This window comes from Crocuta crocuta, unplaced genomic scaffold, assembly GCF_008692635.1.
Source record: "Crocuta crocuta isolate KB4526 unplaced genomic scaffold, BGI_CrCroc_1.0 scaffold175, whole genome shotgun sequence".
NCBI lineage: Eukaryota > Metazoa > Chordata > Mammalia > Carnivora > Hyaenidae > Crocuta > Crocuta crocuta.
Genome location: NW_027530988.1, coordinates 2,283,821 through 2,296,647, shown reverse-complemented (window position 1 = coordinate 2,296,647; position 12,827 = coordinate 2,283,821). Strand labels below are relative to the sequence as shown.

Genomic DNA, 12,827 nt, shown 5'->3' with positions numbered 1-12,827 from the left:
CTCATCCCGCGGCCCCAAACTGTCCAACCCTCTGTTGCCCCCCACACCTAGCACTGTTGCCCCTGGCCAGGCCATCCAGCCCTGCTGCAATCGGGACGGTTTGCAAAACGCCTGCTAGCTCCCGCTTTGTCACCATCTGAGGTTAAGACTGTCCTCGGGAGATAAGCCCAGGCCCCACCCGCCCTCCAGAGCGAGACTGCTGGCCTGCTGCAATCGGGACGGTTTGCAAAACCCCTGCTGGCTCCTGCTCTGTCACCATCTGAGGTTAGGACTGCGCCCCAAGATAAAGTCTAGCCCCGCCCACTGGCTCTGCCTGCAGACCTCTCAGGCAGCATGGCCCAGAGACACAGCTCCCAGGAAGCCTCCCTGAGGCCCAGCACAGAGATGCCTTCTGCCTGGGCCTCCCCTCCCTACCTTTCCGCTCCATCCCTAGCTATCACCCTGTCCCCGCACTGGCCATCTGCTCTCTTCACCTTCCAATCCCCATCCTTCCTGCCCCCTCACATCCCTCCTGTCTCCTCACCACACCCGCTTATGTATTCATATGCTCAAAGAATACTTATAACACCTACTCCAAGCTGGGCACTTTGCTTGTTCTAGAAGCTACAGGATACACAAGGAGAACAGTCCCAGCCCTCATGGCGCTTAGAGACTCATGAGGGGGCAGACATTCGTAACACAAATAAATTGATAACTCAGGGACACCTGGGTGGCTCAGTCTGTTAAGTGTCCGACTTCGGCTCTGCTCATGATCTCACGGTTCGTGGGTTCGAGCCCCACATCGAGCTCTGTGCTGACAGCCAGCTCAGAGCCTGGAGCCTGTTTCAGATTCTGTGTCTCCCTCTCTCTCTGACCCTCCCCTGCTCACGCTGTCTCTCTCTCGCTCTCTCTCTCTCTCAGAAATAAACATTAAAAAATAAATAAAATAAAATAAATAAATTGATAACTCTACATGGGCAGTGCTGTGTGGCAAAAGTAAAGGGGCCACTGGGACGGATGTTAGGAAGGGCACCTGAAGGTCAGGCAAGGCTTTTTCAAGGAAGTAACATGCAGATACGTAAAGGTGAGAAGTCGGTCTGGCGAAGAGCAGAGGTTCCCAGCAGATGGAGAAATGTACACCAAGGCCCCAGCCAGGTCCTTCTTGGTCACTGACAGTGGCTGGGGGACAGACCAAGTCAGAGAGGGGCTGAGACCAGATCTCCATCTGAAGAGATCTGGAGCATCAGATGGAAGACCCACCTCCCAAAGGAGGAGGACATTTCCTCTCCTCTAAGGAGAAAGAAGGGACAGCAGGCCAGCAGCAGACACAGACACAGGTAGAACTGTGGCCAGTTCTGTTTTCACCATGAGAAGAGGTGACTGCCAGCGGCTAAGCAGGAGGCTCTGAGAAGCAGGCTCCAAGGTGTAAGACCCAGGTGCTGAGAGGAAAGAGGACTGAGACTGACAGGAGACGGTGCTGTTGAAGTCGATGATGACAATGAAGTGACAACAGGCTATTCTCTTGGGTGATTTCCCTCGGTGGCCCTTAGCTGCTGGGCACCAGGGTGGAGAAGTCAAATGTTGGGAGGCAGGATGGACAGCATGGGCAGCGAAGGGGGCTTGGGGGCACCTTTGAGGGAAGGATTTGGTGATGAGCATGGAACCCAAGGCTGAAGATGAAATGACAGGAAAGGCCAGCGGTTCTTCCATGAGCCCCTAGAACAGCTGCAGTAAGCGACTTGAGCAAACAAACCGTAAGGAAAGGAGATCATATCAGAGAGCACGATGTTTGATTCAGTTATTTCATAGGTGCTGCAGTTTCTGGTGATGATAAGGCTCCTGGAAGTGGCTTGTGAAGGTGGAATGGAGAATGTTAGAGACGGGCAGGGGAAGGAACTGAGAGGTCAGGGTGCTGGACGGAGCATCCACACAGGCAACCCCACCACCCAGACATCCTCTGCTCAGCCCCGTCCTCTCCCACACCCCTCCCTCCCAGTCCCTAATTTCCTCCCTCTGCACCCTCTTCTCACCTCTTCCTCTCTGGGGTCTGCCCCACCCTTTCCCACGCCTCATCCTCTTCCTACACTGCTTCCCCCCAATCTCCACCTGTTCTCCTTGCCCCCCTCTTTCTCATCCTGCCCCCCCCAATTGATCACGATCATGCTATGGCCTTGAGAACACTGTTGCATAGTGGGTTAAACCCCACGTTTGCCACCTCCTCACGTGACTGATTTTGCTGTCACTCGGTTGTAAAATTGAGGTATTTTATAATAATACCTACCCTGGAAGGTTGCTGGAAGGAAAACGTGAGTCTAAAGTTCTTGGAATATGTCTGGGCACAAAGAAAATGCTCAAATGACTGTTATTCTCACCCTCTCTCCTTACCTCCTCTCTCTCCTCCCAGCCACCTTCCCACCTCTATTATCCCTCTGTGCCTACTTCACACCTCTTCAAAGAGGCACAGGCGAATCAGACTCAGCCCCTGCCCACAGTCTAGCAGGAGAATGAGCACAGAAATAAATGTCAGGAGAATATAATAAGCGCTAGACGTGCAAGAGCCATTATTGGAGAACAGAGGCTATGCAACCACCTCTGCGTGGGGGAGTAAAGAAAAAACTCAGCAGGCGGGCCCTTTCAGCTGGCTCTAGGAGGATGGGGAGGAATGTGCCAGGCAAAGGCAGGAAAGAGGTATTCCAGCGGAAGAAACATGAGGTGTTTCTTGTGCGGTTTCTGGTGGAAGGTACGAAGTTCTGCATGCATGTGTGAAGTTAGGATGAACCCCGGCTCTGGTGGGGGCGCTCCTCCTATGCACGGCCACAAGGGGGCAGCAAAGTATCAGGAGTGGCTGCAGAGGGGCCGGAAAACAGAGAGCCACTTGGACCTTGACTCCCTTGCTCCAAGCCTCACCACCAGGATTTTCCCCAAATGGGCTGCCAGGCCAGAAAAGAGGGAGTCTGACAACGTGCAGAGTAGGGTTTGTCTTAGAAAAAGAACAAGAGTCCCCTAAAGATTTGTACACATGTTGATAAGAACAGAACGGGTCTCCAGTGAGTTGGAAGTGTCTCTAGAATATGTACCTTTGACGTGACTTGGTATTTACCACGAGCGTGGACACTGTTCTCAGCACTTTACAAATCTTTGCTTTCTCCTCAGAGCAACCTTGTCAGGTAAGTACAATCATCCCCCTTTCGCAAATGGGAACACGGAGGCATTGGGCCAAAGTTACGTGGTAGAAAGTAGCAGAGTTGGTCTGGCTCCAGCATTTTGTGGCCTCCCTTTGTAACTGCCATTCCAGCCACAGCTGTGGTGTGTCAAAGTATCAAGTCCAGCCTCCTGAGGAAGTCAGCAGCCCTTCTGGAAACTCTCATCCTGTCAGGAATTAGCTGTGTTGCTTTATGTCATGTCACCCCTGACCAGTTTCCTCAAAAGTTAAACAATGGGGTTAGGTTCTGTTCCTTCATCCACAACACGGGCAGATGACTAGGCCCTCAGGACTGTGCTGTGACTACAAAGCCAGTCAGGAAGCAGGCTTACCTTGCAGGAGTGGAGGATGTGAAGGTAAAGGGAAGGGAAGCTGCTCCTGTGTGAAGTGGGCCTCCTCCCCTCCTGAGAGTGTGGAATTTGGGCAGGAGGTGTTAAGTAAGAAAGGCTTCCCAGAGTAATTATAGGGGAGGTAGGAACTAACCAGGCGGGAAGGGAAGGAGAGCAGGGGAAACAGGATGTGAAAGCACAGCGTGAGCAAAGAAAACAGAGGGACCTTCCAGAGCTGGTGAGAACATCTTTGAACATCTTCTCGAGTTGACTTTCCCTCGCAGCATGCCTCTCTGTGAAGCCTCACAGAGCTAACACAATAGCCTCTCCTAGGAGGTGTCAGTCAACCAACATGTGCTTGTTAAGCGCCTACTAAGTACTCTACACAGATGGGGGTGATGCCTAAAAGTCTTGCAGTCTAGTTAGAGTCCACCCAGTTCTGATATCGGGGCTAGTGCCATGCAAAAGCCTTGTTTGCCCATCCCCACTGAGATAAGTAGGCATCTGTGACGCACAGAGTGCCCCCCCCCCCCTTGTATTAACACCATTTTTTTTAGTTCTGGGAAGGTTGTCCACTCAGAAAGGCAGGGGAATTAGGGTGAGAGATGAAAGAGGGTTAGGAAGGGCTCCCAGATGGGGCAGGCTCCTCTTTGGAAAGATCAGTTGAGGCCTTAGGAATAACACTGCCCCTCCCTGCCCCCCAGCTCTCCACCCTGGCACCCCCACCCCCGGGGGGGGGGGAGGTAAGGAGCTTTGGTCTTTGTGGTTCACATCCGGCCTCCTGGGGGTAACTGTAGATTTAGTCAACAATACTAGAATCTTTTTTAAAATATGGGCAGGAGTGGTGGAGAGGGTATGGAGAGAGGTAGTAAAGAGAGGAAAGCCAGAAGTAAGTGAGGCAGGGAAGAGAGGAGCAGAAGACAGGATCCAGGGAGGGTTAGGAGGAGCCACTTGCGAGATGCTGCTGCTGCTGCTGCTGCTGCTGCTGCTGCTGCTGTTCCTGGGAAGTGCCACAAGCAGATGCCTCCACGATGAGACACAGAAGTCTGTGAGCCTGCTCAGGCCCCCTCTCCCACAACATGCCCCAGACTTCCGCTCTTCCTCCTTCAATCACAGTGGCTCTCGTGATCCTCAACCCCTGAGGATCCAAACCTGCTATATCAGAGATCCTGTATCAGATGGAGTTTGGGATCCTGAGAGAGTCAGAATGAGAGGGGAACCTCGAGCCCTGGTGGCTGCCAGACAGGCGGCTAGGCGACTCCAGGGTGTCCTTGCAGGTAAGTGGGGGAACCGAAGGGAGTCAGATAGGGCTGAGGGGCAGAGGGCTACAGAGGAGGACAGCCAGAGAAAAGGAACTCTAAAGATGTTGAGGTGAAATTGACCTCTTGTCTTTTTAAGTCCCTCCAGTGCAAGGGCCCCTGCTTCTGAGTCGAGACCCTGCACAGTACTGCCATGCTGTCTGGGGAGATCCAGACACCCCAAACTACCACAAGTGAGTTCAGGTCATTGAGAATGTATACAGTGCCTCTTCAGGGGTACCCACAAATGTCTCCAGCTCACCTACAGGTATTCATTCTTGGCAGGTGCAGCCTCTTGAACCCAGAGTACAAAGGAGAGAGCTGCCTGGGAGTAAAGGTGAGATGTGGGGGGACCTGAAGATCTTTGGCCTGCCTAGACTTCTCCAAGACCATTATTAGTACCAAAATTGCGTAATGTCCTTCCTAACAAATGCGTATTCCTAAGCCCCTTCTCACCCTGGCAATTTACAAAATCAGAGATGGGGAGGAAAGGTAGCAGGAGTCCTTATTCTGACCAGCTGCCTACATGACACTAGGGCAGACTAAAGATAGAGACTGTCCACTCCTCACTCCTCGTACCAGTTTCCTATTGTCCTCATCTGCTAAACTAGATGCTGCTTTCCACTCCCCACCAGATCCCTGATGCCCATCTCCGTGGTTATGCATTGTGGCCAGAGCAGGGTCCCCCACAACTGGTCCAGCCAGATGGGCCTGGGGTCCAAAACACTGATTTTCTCCTGTATGTGCGGGTTGCCCACACTTCCAAGTGCCATGGAGAGGTGAGGCCCTAATCAAATCCTTTTCCCTGTTCTTCCTCTCCTAATCTTAAATATCCTAGGAAGGGGGTAGGGAGCATAAAAGCAATTTTTATTAAATTGTGCTTATTTGAGGTAACTTGGGTCATGTTGATGAAGTTTGGGTGGGAGCTAAACCCCTTCATGCCATCCCTTGGGACCATCCCTGTTGAGTTCCATGAGTGTCTATTTTCAGGAAGATTTCTTCTATGTTCCCCCACATCCCTGCTTTCCACTTCTACCTTTCCTGGCCCATCCACAGCCTTCTATCATAGCCTATGCTGCCTGCTGCCAGCTGGACTCAGAAGACAGACCCCTTGCTGGTACCATTGTCTACTGTGCCCAACATCTCGCCAGCCCCAGACTCAGCCATAGTGACATCGTCACGGTGACTACTGCATGATAAATAGGAAGATGCAAACAGGTTGGGGAAAGGGGGCAGGTCACTTAGCTTCCCATGAAGTGGAAGAATCTATTAAGGTTGGAGGGGAAAGTGCCTCAAACTCTAAGAAGAGCTGATTGGGCAGAGGGGCTATGGAGTGGCCCGTCGATCTGCTCCACACCCAGTCCCCTCACCATGCGGTCATTTATCCTTAGGCCACACTACATGAACTGCTCCATGCTCTGGGTTTCTCTGGACAGCTCTTCAAGAAGTGGCGGGATTGCCCTTCAGGCCCCAGGGGTAAATGAGAGGAATGTCAACAAGAGGGGATCACTACCGTCCCTCCAACTCTTTCCTTCCAGTTCTGCTCCACCCTTTCTACGTTTTCCTCTCCTCATATTGCCTTCTTCCCTTTCTGCGCTCAGTTCCAGAGAACTGTTCTACAAGACAACAAGTCACAAGACGAGATGAGTGGGGACAGCTGCTTCTGACCACCCCAGCTGTCAGCCACAGCCTGGCCAAACACTTGGGAGTGCTAGGGGCTTCACTGGGTGTTCCCTTAGAAGAAGAGGTGAGACTGAGAACATCTCGGGGTGCTGGAAGGAAGAGGGAGTCACCAGGTGGCAACCGGCTACCTCTTCCCTAGGGCCCTTTGTCTTCACACTGGGAGGCCCGACTGCTCCAGGGTTCTGTAATGACCGCTACCTTCGATGGTGCCCGGCGCACTCGACTCGATCCCATCACTCTTGCTGCCTTCAAAGATTCAGGCTGGTACCAAGTCAACCACAGCACTGCAGAGGAGCTGCTGTGGGGCCGGGGTGAGAACAAGAGAGAATTGCAGAGGCACACTCACCACCCCGAGTCAGCTTGGGGGCAGTGAGAGAGGTTGGAAGGGGTGTAGCCAAAGCATAAGCATGGTCAGTGCTGAGGGGTGTTGGGGGCTTCACTTGTTCTGAGGGTGCTCTCTCTCTTCCCGCCTCTCAAGCAGGATCTGGCCTGGAATTTGGCCTGGTGACCACATGCGGGGCTGACTCCTCAGACTTCTTCTGTACAGGCAGGTGTGTGTGCTGAGTGGTTGAGGGGCCATACAGCTGTGAGGGATCCTAGTGTCAGCTGCCATCCCTTCCACACAGCGGACTGGGTTGCCACTACCTGCACCTGGACAAGGGAAGCTGTTCCTCAGACCCTGCTCTGGAAGGCTGCCGCATATACAAGCCCTTGGCCAATGGGGTGAGACCACTGGAGAAGAGAGAATGGAAGTAAGTGGGCATGGAGAGGAGTCAACATCTACGGCATCTAGGCAAACACTATTCTCCCTCTTGTCCCACCCTTCAGAGTGAATGCTGGAAGAAGGAAAATGGATTCCCACCTGGGGCAGACAACCCCCATGGGGAAATTTACCATTCCCAGAGTCGTTGCTTCCTTGCCAACCTCACTTCACAACTGCTCCATGGGGACAAAACCAGGCAGCTCTCTCAGATCTCATACCTGAAGGAAGCTGAGCTGACTGGCCGCTGCTACTTACATCAATGCACAGAGAGGGGAGCATACAAGGTGCAGGTGGAGGGATCACCCTGGGCCTCATGCCTTCCTGGAAAGGCTATTCAGGTGGGTATCATAAGTGAAAAGCTATGTAGTCCCTTGGCAAACGGAAGTTTGAAAGTGCTTGTTTGGTAGTACTATCCAACCTACTCAGATGTTCATTTTTATCTAAGTACCCATTGAGTTTGTGACTCTGATGTAGATTGTACAATCCCCTTAGAAGGAGGGCTTGAGCAAACAATTGAGGCCATAACTATGCCCTGCAATGTATTTCCTTGCAGATACCTGGGTACTACGGTCTTCTCTTCTGTCCCCGGGGTCGGCTGTGTCAGACGAATGAAGGTACCAATGCTGTTACTTCCCCACCTGTGAGTCTTTCCACCCAAGACCTGTTATTCTATCTCTCTTTACAATTAGCTGGGCCCCCAGGCCACTCTGTGGGGAAGGAAACACTAGAAGAGCTGACTGAAGCCGTACTACAGGCTCTGGTGAGCAGAGAACCCGCTGGCAGGTAAAGGGACAGTTCAGACTGGGGATTTATACAGTAGGCCAGGGGGACTGCTTAAGTCGGTTACTTCACAATCTCCTCTGAAGACTTTGTCCCATTCCTAAGCCTGCACCTGTTTCAGGAGATAGACTCTTCCAGGGACTCTACCTCCCTTAAGAGATCCAACTGTCCCTGTAGGTGCTATTTCCACAGCCCCTCCACTACCACTGGTCTGGTGTTCACTGTGTACATGTGGAAGTCCTCTGGCTGCCATGGGCCCTCGGTTGGTATGCTACACAGGGCCCTGGCCCTGAGTCTCAAGCAGCAGCCCCTAGAAGTGTATTATGGAGGAGCCAGCTTTACCACAGAACACAGCAAGTAAGACAATACTAAGTAGCTTTCTTTCAAATTCCTAAAGTCCAGATGTTTGAAATTGCATTAAGCACTCGCTCATACGGGTTATTTCGGAATACCAGTGTGATCACCTCAGACCTATCACCATGTGACACCTTTCCCCCAATAATGGAGTTCCTCATCTGTAGGACACGGGATCCTAGTCCTCTTCCTTCCTAATGTACTAACAGGTTACTGTTATTAGTTACCTAAACACCATAATCTAACCCTTTCCTTGAGCCATTTCCCTCACTGCTGTTAGGTCTCCTTCCAAAAATTTAAGTTGCTAGGAGACTTGGATCTTGGTGTTTTTCCTACTTTCAGGTTCTATATTCCTCTGAGTTCCTGTGTAGTTGATTGGATGAAGCAGGCTTTCATGAGCTCTGTGTATTATAGGGGTAAAGCCCTTTACTTCCTAAACCTAAGCATTATTCCAAGCCAAATATTACCTCTATGTTCCTAGGTCGCTGGTTACCTTGGACCATAATTCCTCCATGACTCATCTAGGGCTGTCCGTGGGGGTCTGCCTAACTCTGCTTATCCTGGTGGGTACACTGGGAACCATGGCCTATCAGAAAAGAGCTATTCTTCAGGTGGCACCATCTGCCCCTCACCATTCACCAGAGCTCCAAGACACAAGGGGCCCAGCTGAAGGAGTAAGAGAGGTGTGATATTACCCAGACCATGACAGGGTAGATAGGGCAGATTATTTCTTGGAAGACAACTGGATGGAAAGTCTATACTTTTCTCAGAACGCCTCTTTCTCCATGTATCAACCTTATTCTAGCCTTGTAATGAAAAAATGCCAGACTTATGGTTCTGAAGATTCTTTATTTTGATACAAAAAATAAACACTTCAACCTGTAAAAATTGTCACTTGTTTTCATATTGAAGAGCAAACTTAAAGGACAGGTATCTGTTACCAGCTCCAAGGATAACACATATGCTTTAGAAAAAGCCATGGCTATTTGGATTGAAACAAACATTAGCATGGAAGGAGTAATTATCTCCCTCTCCTGGCTTTCCCATAATCTCACAAAATCATCACTAGGAAGACTAACAGTTGGGATGTCACATAATTATGCCAGAACCTGGTAAGAGTGGTAAAAATCAGCCACCTGAATCCCTTTATATAAAAACATGACCTTTTATCGTCCTTCTCTCCTGTTTCTGGAGCAGGAAGACCTACTTTATAGCCTCATGGGCCAGCAATAGGCTTGGGTTATAATGTATAGGTTCCTTTTGGTTATGCTCCCAAAAGAAGCCATTGAATTCTTGAGGGTTTGACATGTAGAAAGATGCAAGCTAGGAGGCCCACTGATCTGGATTTACTTAGATTGAAAACATTTCTGCAGGGAATCCAGTTGACAGGCTATTAACACTGAAATAGCCAAGCCTGTCCTAGTCAACATGTTCAGTCAGCTCATCAAGACACCATCCCTAGACCATTAAGTGACACATTTGAAGTTCTCACTGTAAAGTTGTGGCTCCATCAGAGATGATTATCTTCTTTGATTTTAATGCCCATCAGTCTTTACCAGCTGTAGCAGCCACTGCTTGGTAAAATTTTGCCACGAAGTCTGGCTCACTGACCTCCAGCTGCCTGACAAATTCATTGCGCTCCTGCTCAGCCCAACCTCGAAACCACTGATCCCAAAGACGTAGTTGACATTCAAAGATACAAGGTGGTCGGTTTGTTCCAGACACACTAAGCTGCTCCAGGCCTTCCAGCAGTGGCTGTAATTTTCCCGGCACTGCCTTAGCTACCAGGTCCTGTAGGAAACGTTCACGCTGGGGACCTGACCAACTGGCAAACCAGTGAAGAATACACTTCATCTCTTGGGAAGTGATGTAAGACATTGGAGGAGGGGAAGAGTTAGTAACACTGTCTGGTACTGAGGGTAAAGGAGTAGGGAAGGGTAGTGGCATCGAAGAGGAAGATGATTCCACTGGCATCCTGAAAAATAAAAGCACTGTTATATACTCTCCAGATAGGGCAACCAAAATACAACTTCCCAACAAGGAATCTTATCAAAAATCAGCATCTACAGATCAAATTATTTCTCACCAATTCAATTTACAGGAAAACAACAGCACTTCATATAGGTTATTATCCAATTACCTTAGAAAAGTCACCCCAAAATAACTTCATTTCATATTTGCCAACCTCCCACTCTTTCAAACCCAGTGCCTTCCCCAACCACTGCTTCTCTCCATTACTCTTATAAAGAATCTAAAAATAACCAACACATTTCTTGCTCACTCTCTCTGGCCTACTTCTGTGTTCCAGGTTGAGTAAAGAAAAATGGTGTTGGTCCACGTCATCCTCCTTAAAATGAAAAGAGGTGCGTATTTTTTTTTAATCTAGTACATGCAGCTGGTGAGGGCCTAGGTACTGATAATTCCAGAGCTTTTAACAGTAAAAAGTCATAAATGATGAGTCTTCTTTGTAATGTGCACATAGCCTCTGAAATATGCCAAAAACTTCGTTAACATCCATTACTTCCTTATATTTCTTGTTAAAGCATCAGGAAACATTAAAGAGCAGAGTAAGTGACGGTGCCTCACCCAAAATAAGATAACACAGAAAGGAAAAAATAGAAGCCAAGTGTTTATTCAAGACTGAAAAACGTCTAGTTGGTTTGATGGCTTAGGAGTATGACAAGTATTAAACTGCTATAGATGGGGCACTTGGGTGGCTCAGTGGATTGGGCGTCCGACTTCAGCTTAGGTCATGATCTCCCAGTTCCTGGGTTCGAACCCCACGTCGCGCTCTGTGCTGACAGCCAGCTCAGAGCCTGGAGCCTGATTCGGATTCTGTGTCTCCCTCTCTCTCTGACCCTCCCCTGCTCACGCTGTCTCTTTCTGTCTCTCAGAAATAAATAAAACATTAAAAAAAATTAAAAATGAAAAAAAACTGCTGTAGATAAGACAATTTTATGTTTGAAATTTTTCCTTAAGGTTGAATTTATAATATCTATCGATGCCCTGTCATTGATTTGCATCAGTAATGCAAACAAAAGGTCAGTCGACTTGCATAGGTTTCGAGGTCCAGTTTGAATAACAATGAAGACTTTAAACTATTTGCCTACGACCTATTTTACTGTTTGTGTTTCTTCTGCTGCAAGTTGGAGTCTTCGTATGACAAAGAAAGGAATCCCTAAGCAATTAACATCGTTCCGTGCCCAAACAGTACAGGGAGGGAGCCTTTTTCACAGCGCTCCTACAAGCTCCTAATCCTAAAGGAACTTTCTTACTCGGGGAAAGGAAAAACTAGCCGAGTCTTGCGTCACGGCCTTCCCAGCAAACTCAAGTTCAATGATTTTGAATTAGCTCAGTTTCGTCCCAAAGACACGGTGCCGCCACTTGCTCCCTTTGGAGGCCACGGAGCCTGGCATTCTAAGATCCCAAATAGCAACGTAGCCTTAGATGGGAGTGGCGGGGATTCAAAGACTGGGAGGCGGCAGCTGTACCCGTAGGAGAGTGGGAAGTGTGCCCTACTAGGGTAACCCGCAAACACCCGCCGAGTCTGACCCGGCCCAGGGAGGGACTTCTACCCCCGCTTACCTCCCCTTTCCTCTCACAGGGCACCTGGAGACCGTCACAAAGTGCTTAAACTCCAACTGTCGCCGCCGCTTCCATGTTTCCTGAAAACCCTAAGCAGCGCCAGTCCGGCAGCCCACGCACTTCCGGTCCCGGATCGGCCCCAAAACACCCAAGCGCCTCAGCGCCTCAGTCTTAGGTTCGGAGATAGCCGAGTAACTCCGATTTTGGTTAGCCAGAGTCGAAGGCTTCCGAGTACATTCGATTCACAGCCTCGGTAAGACGAAGATAACCGAGCTCTGAAACCAGGGTGAGGGAGGGGGAGCGGCCGGGAGGATGGGAACAACTGATTGGTGCCGATGTGGAGACGGAAATATCCGAGCTGTTCCGGAGGAACCCGGGGAGTTCTGAGTGGTAATCGAGGGGTTGACTATGGCAGTGGGCGGGGTCAGCTCGGTCCGTTCGAAGGGCGTTGGCGGAAATTACCGAAGATGCCCGAAGCCGTCGGGACGGACCCGAGTACCTCACGCAAGATGGCGGAGCTGGAGGAGGTGACTCTGGACGGGAAGCCTCTTCAGGCGCTGCGGGTGACCGACCTGAAGGCCGCACTGGAGCAGCGAGGCCTAGCCAAGAGCGGGCAGAAGAGTGCCCTGGTCAAGCGGCTCAAAGGGGTGAGGAGACGGCGTTGCCGGGGTGTCGGAGGGGAGCGGACCCGGTAGAGACGAGTCTCTGCCGCGGCGCAGGCGCAGTGTCCGGGCTCCGCGCGAGCTCGCTCAGGCCGCCAGCGCGAGCCTCCGGATCCGCGCGCACGGTGGTTGGTGAGGCTCGCGCTGGAATAGAGACAGCGCCCGTTCCCGCCTTAACGGCAGCAGCGCGAG

General features: G+C 50.6%; 3 protein-coding genes across 7 annotated transcripts in view; 2 read left to right on the top strand and 1 right to left on the bottom strand.

Annotated features, from left to right (window-relative positions):
- The first annotated feature begins 4,468 nt into the window (after positions 1–4,468).
- CIROP (ciliated left-right organizer metallopeptidase) lies at positions 4,469–9,147 on the top strand. The gene is made up of 14 exons (XM_077770296.1): positions 4,469–4,787; positions 4,909–5,002; positions 5,094–5,145; positions 5,444–5,587; positions 5,865–5,990; positions 6,200–6,284; positions 6,410–6,555; positions 6,631–6,802; positions 6,973–7,042; positions 7,118–7,214; positions 7,320–7,592; positions 7,808–8,037; positions 8,212–8,391; positions 8,870–9,147. The coding sequence occupies exons 1-14, from the start codon at positions 4,469–4,471 to the stop codon at positions 9,075–9,077; spliced, it is 2,196 nt and encodes a 731-aa protein (XP_077626422.1). The 3' UTR covers positions 9,078–9,147.
- A 70-nt stretch (positions 9,148–9,217) lies between these two features.
- On the bottom strand, positions 9,218–12,147 carry CUNH14orf119 (chromosome unknown C14orf119 homolog). The gene is made up of 2 exons (XM_077770401.1): positions 11,974–12,147; positions 9,218–10,363 (listed from the first exon to the last, which is right to left on the bottom strand). The coding sequence occupies exon 2, from the start codon at positions 10,360–10,362 to the stop codon at positions 9,934–9,936; it is 429 nt and encodes a 142-aa protein (XP_077626527.1). The 5' UTR covers position 10,363; positions 11,974–12,147; the 3' UTR covers positions 9,218–9,933.
- Positions 12,148–12,234: 87 nt separating this feature from the next.
- The window catches only part of ACIN1 (apoptotic chromatin condensation inducer 1), a 35,340-nt gene continuing 34,747 nt past the window's right edge, over positions 12,235–12,827 (top strand). For all 5 annotated transcript variants that reach the window (XM_077770397.1, XM_077770396.1, XM_077770394.1 and 2 more), the window contains exon 1: positions 12,235–12,620. In XM_077770397.1, the coding sequence (XP_077626523.1) occupies positions 12,309–12,620 (312 nt within the window). In that variant the 5' untranslated portion in view covers positions 12,235–12,308. The remainder of the gene's footprint in view (positions 12,621–12,827) is intronic.

Excerpts from the sequence above, each read along its gene's own strand:
- CIROP (XM_077770296.1), top strand. The coding sequence starts at position 4,469 with ATGCTGCTGCTGCTGCTGCTGCTGCTGCTGCTGCTGCTGTTCCTGGGA. Across the intron at positions 5,588-5,864 it reads CTTCCAAGTGCCATGGAGAG|CCTTCTATCATAGCCTATGC; the intron begins GTGAGGCCCTAA and ends GCCCATCCACAG. Across the intron at positions 6,556-6,630 it reads GTGTTCCCTTAGAAGAAGAG|GGCCCTTTGTCTTCACACTG; the intron begins GTGAGACTGAGA and ends CCTCTTCCCTAG.
- CUNH14orf119 (XM_077770401.1), bottom strand. The coding sequence starts at position 10,362 with ATGCCAGTGGAATCATCTTCCTCTTCGATGCCACTACCCTTCCCTACT.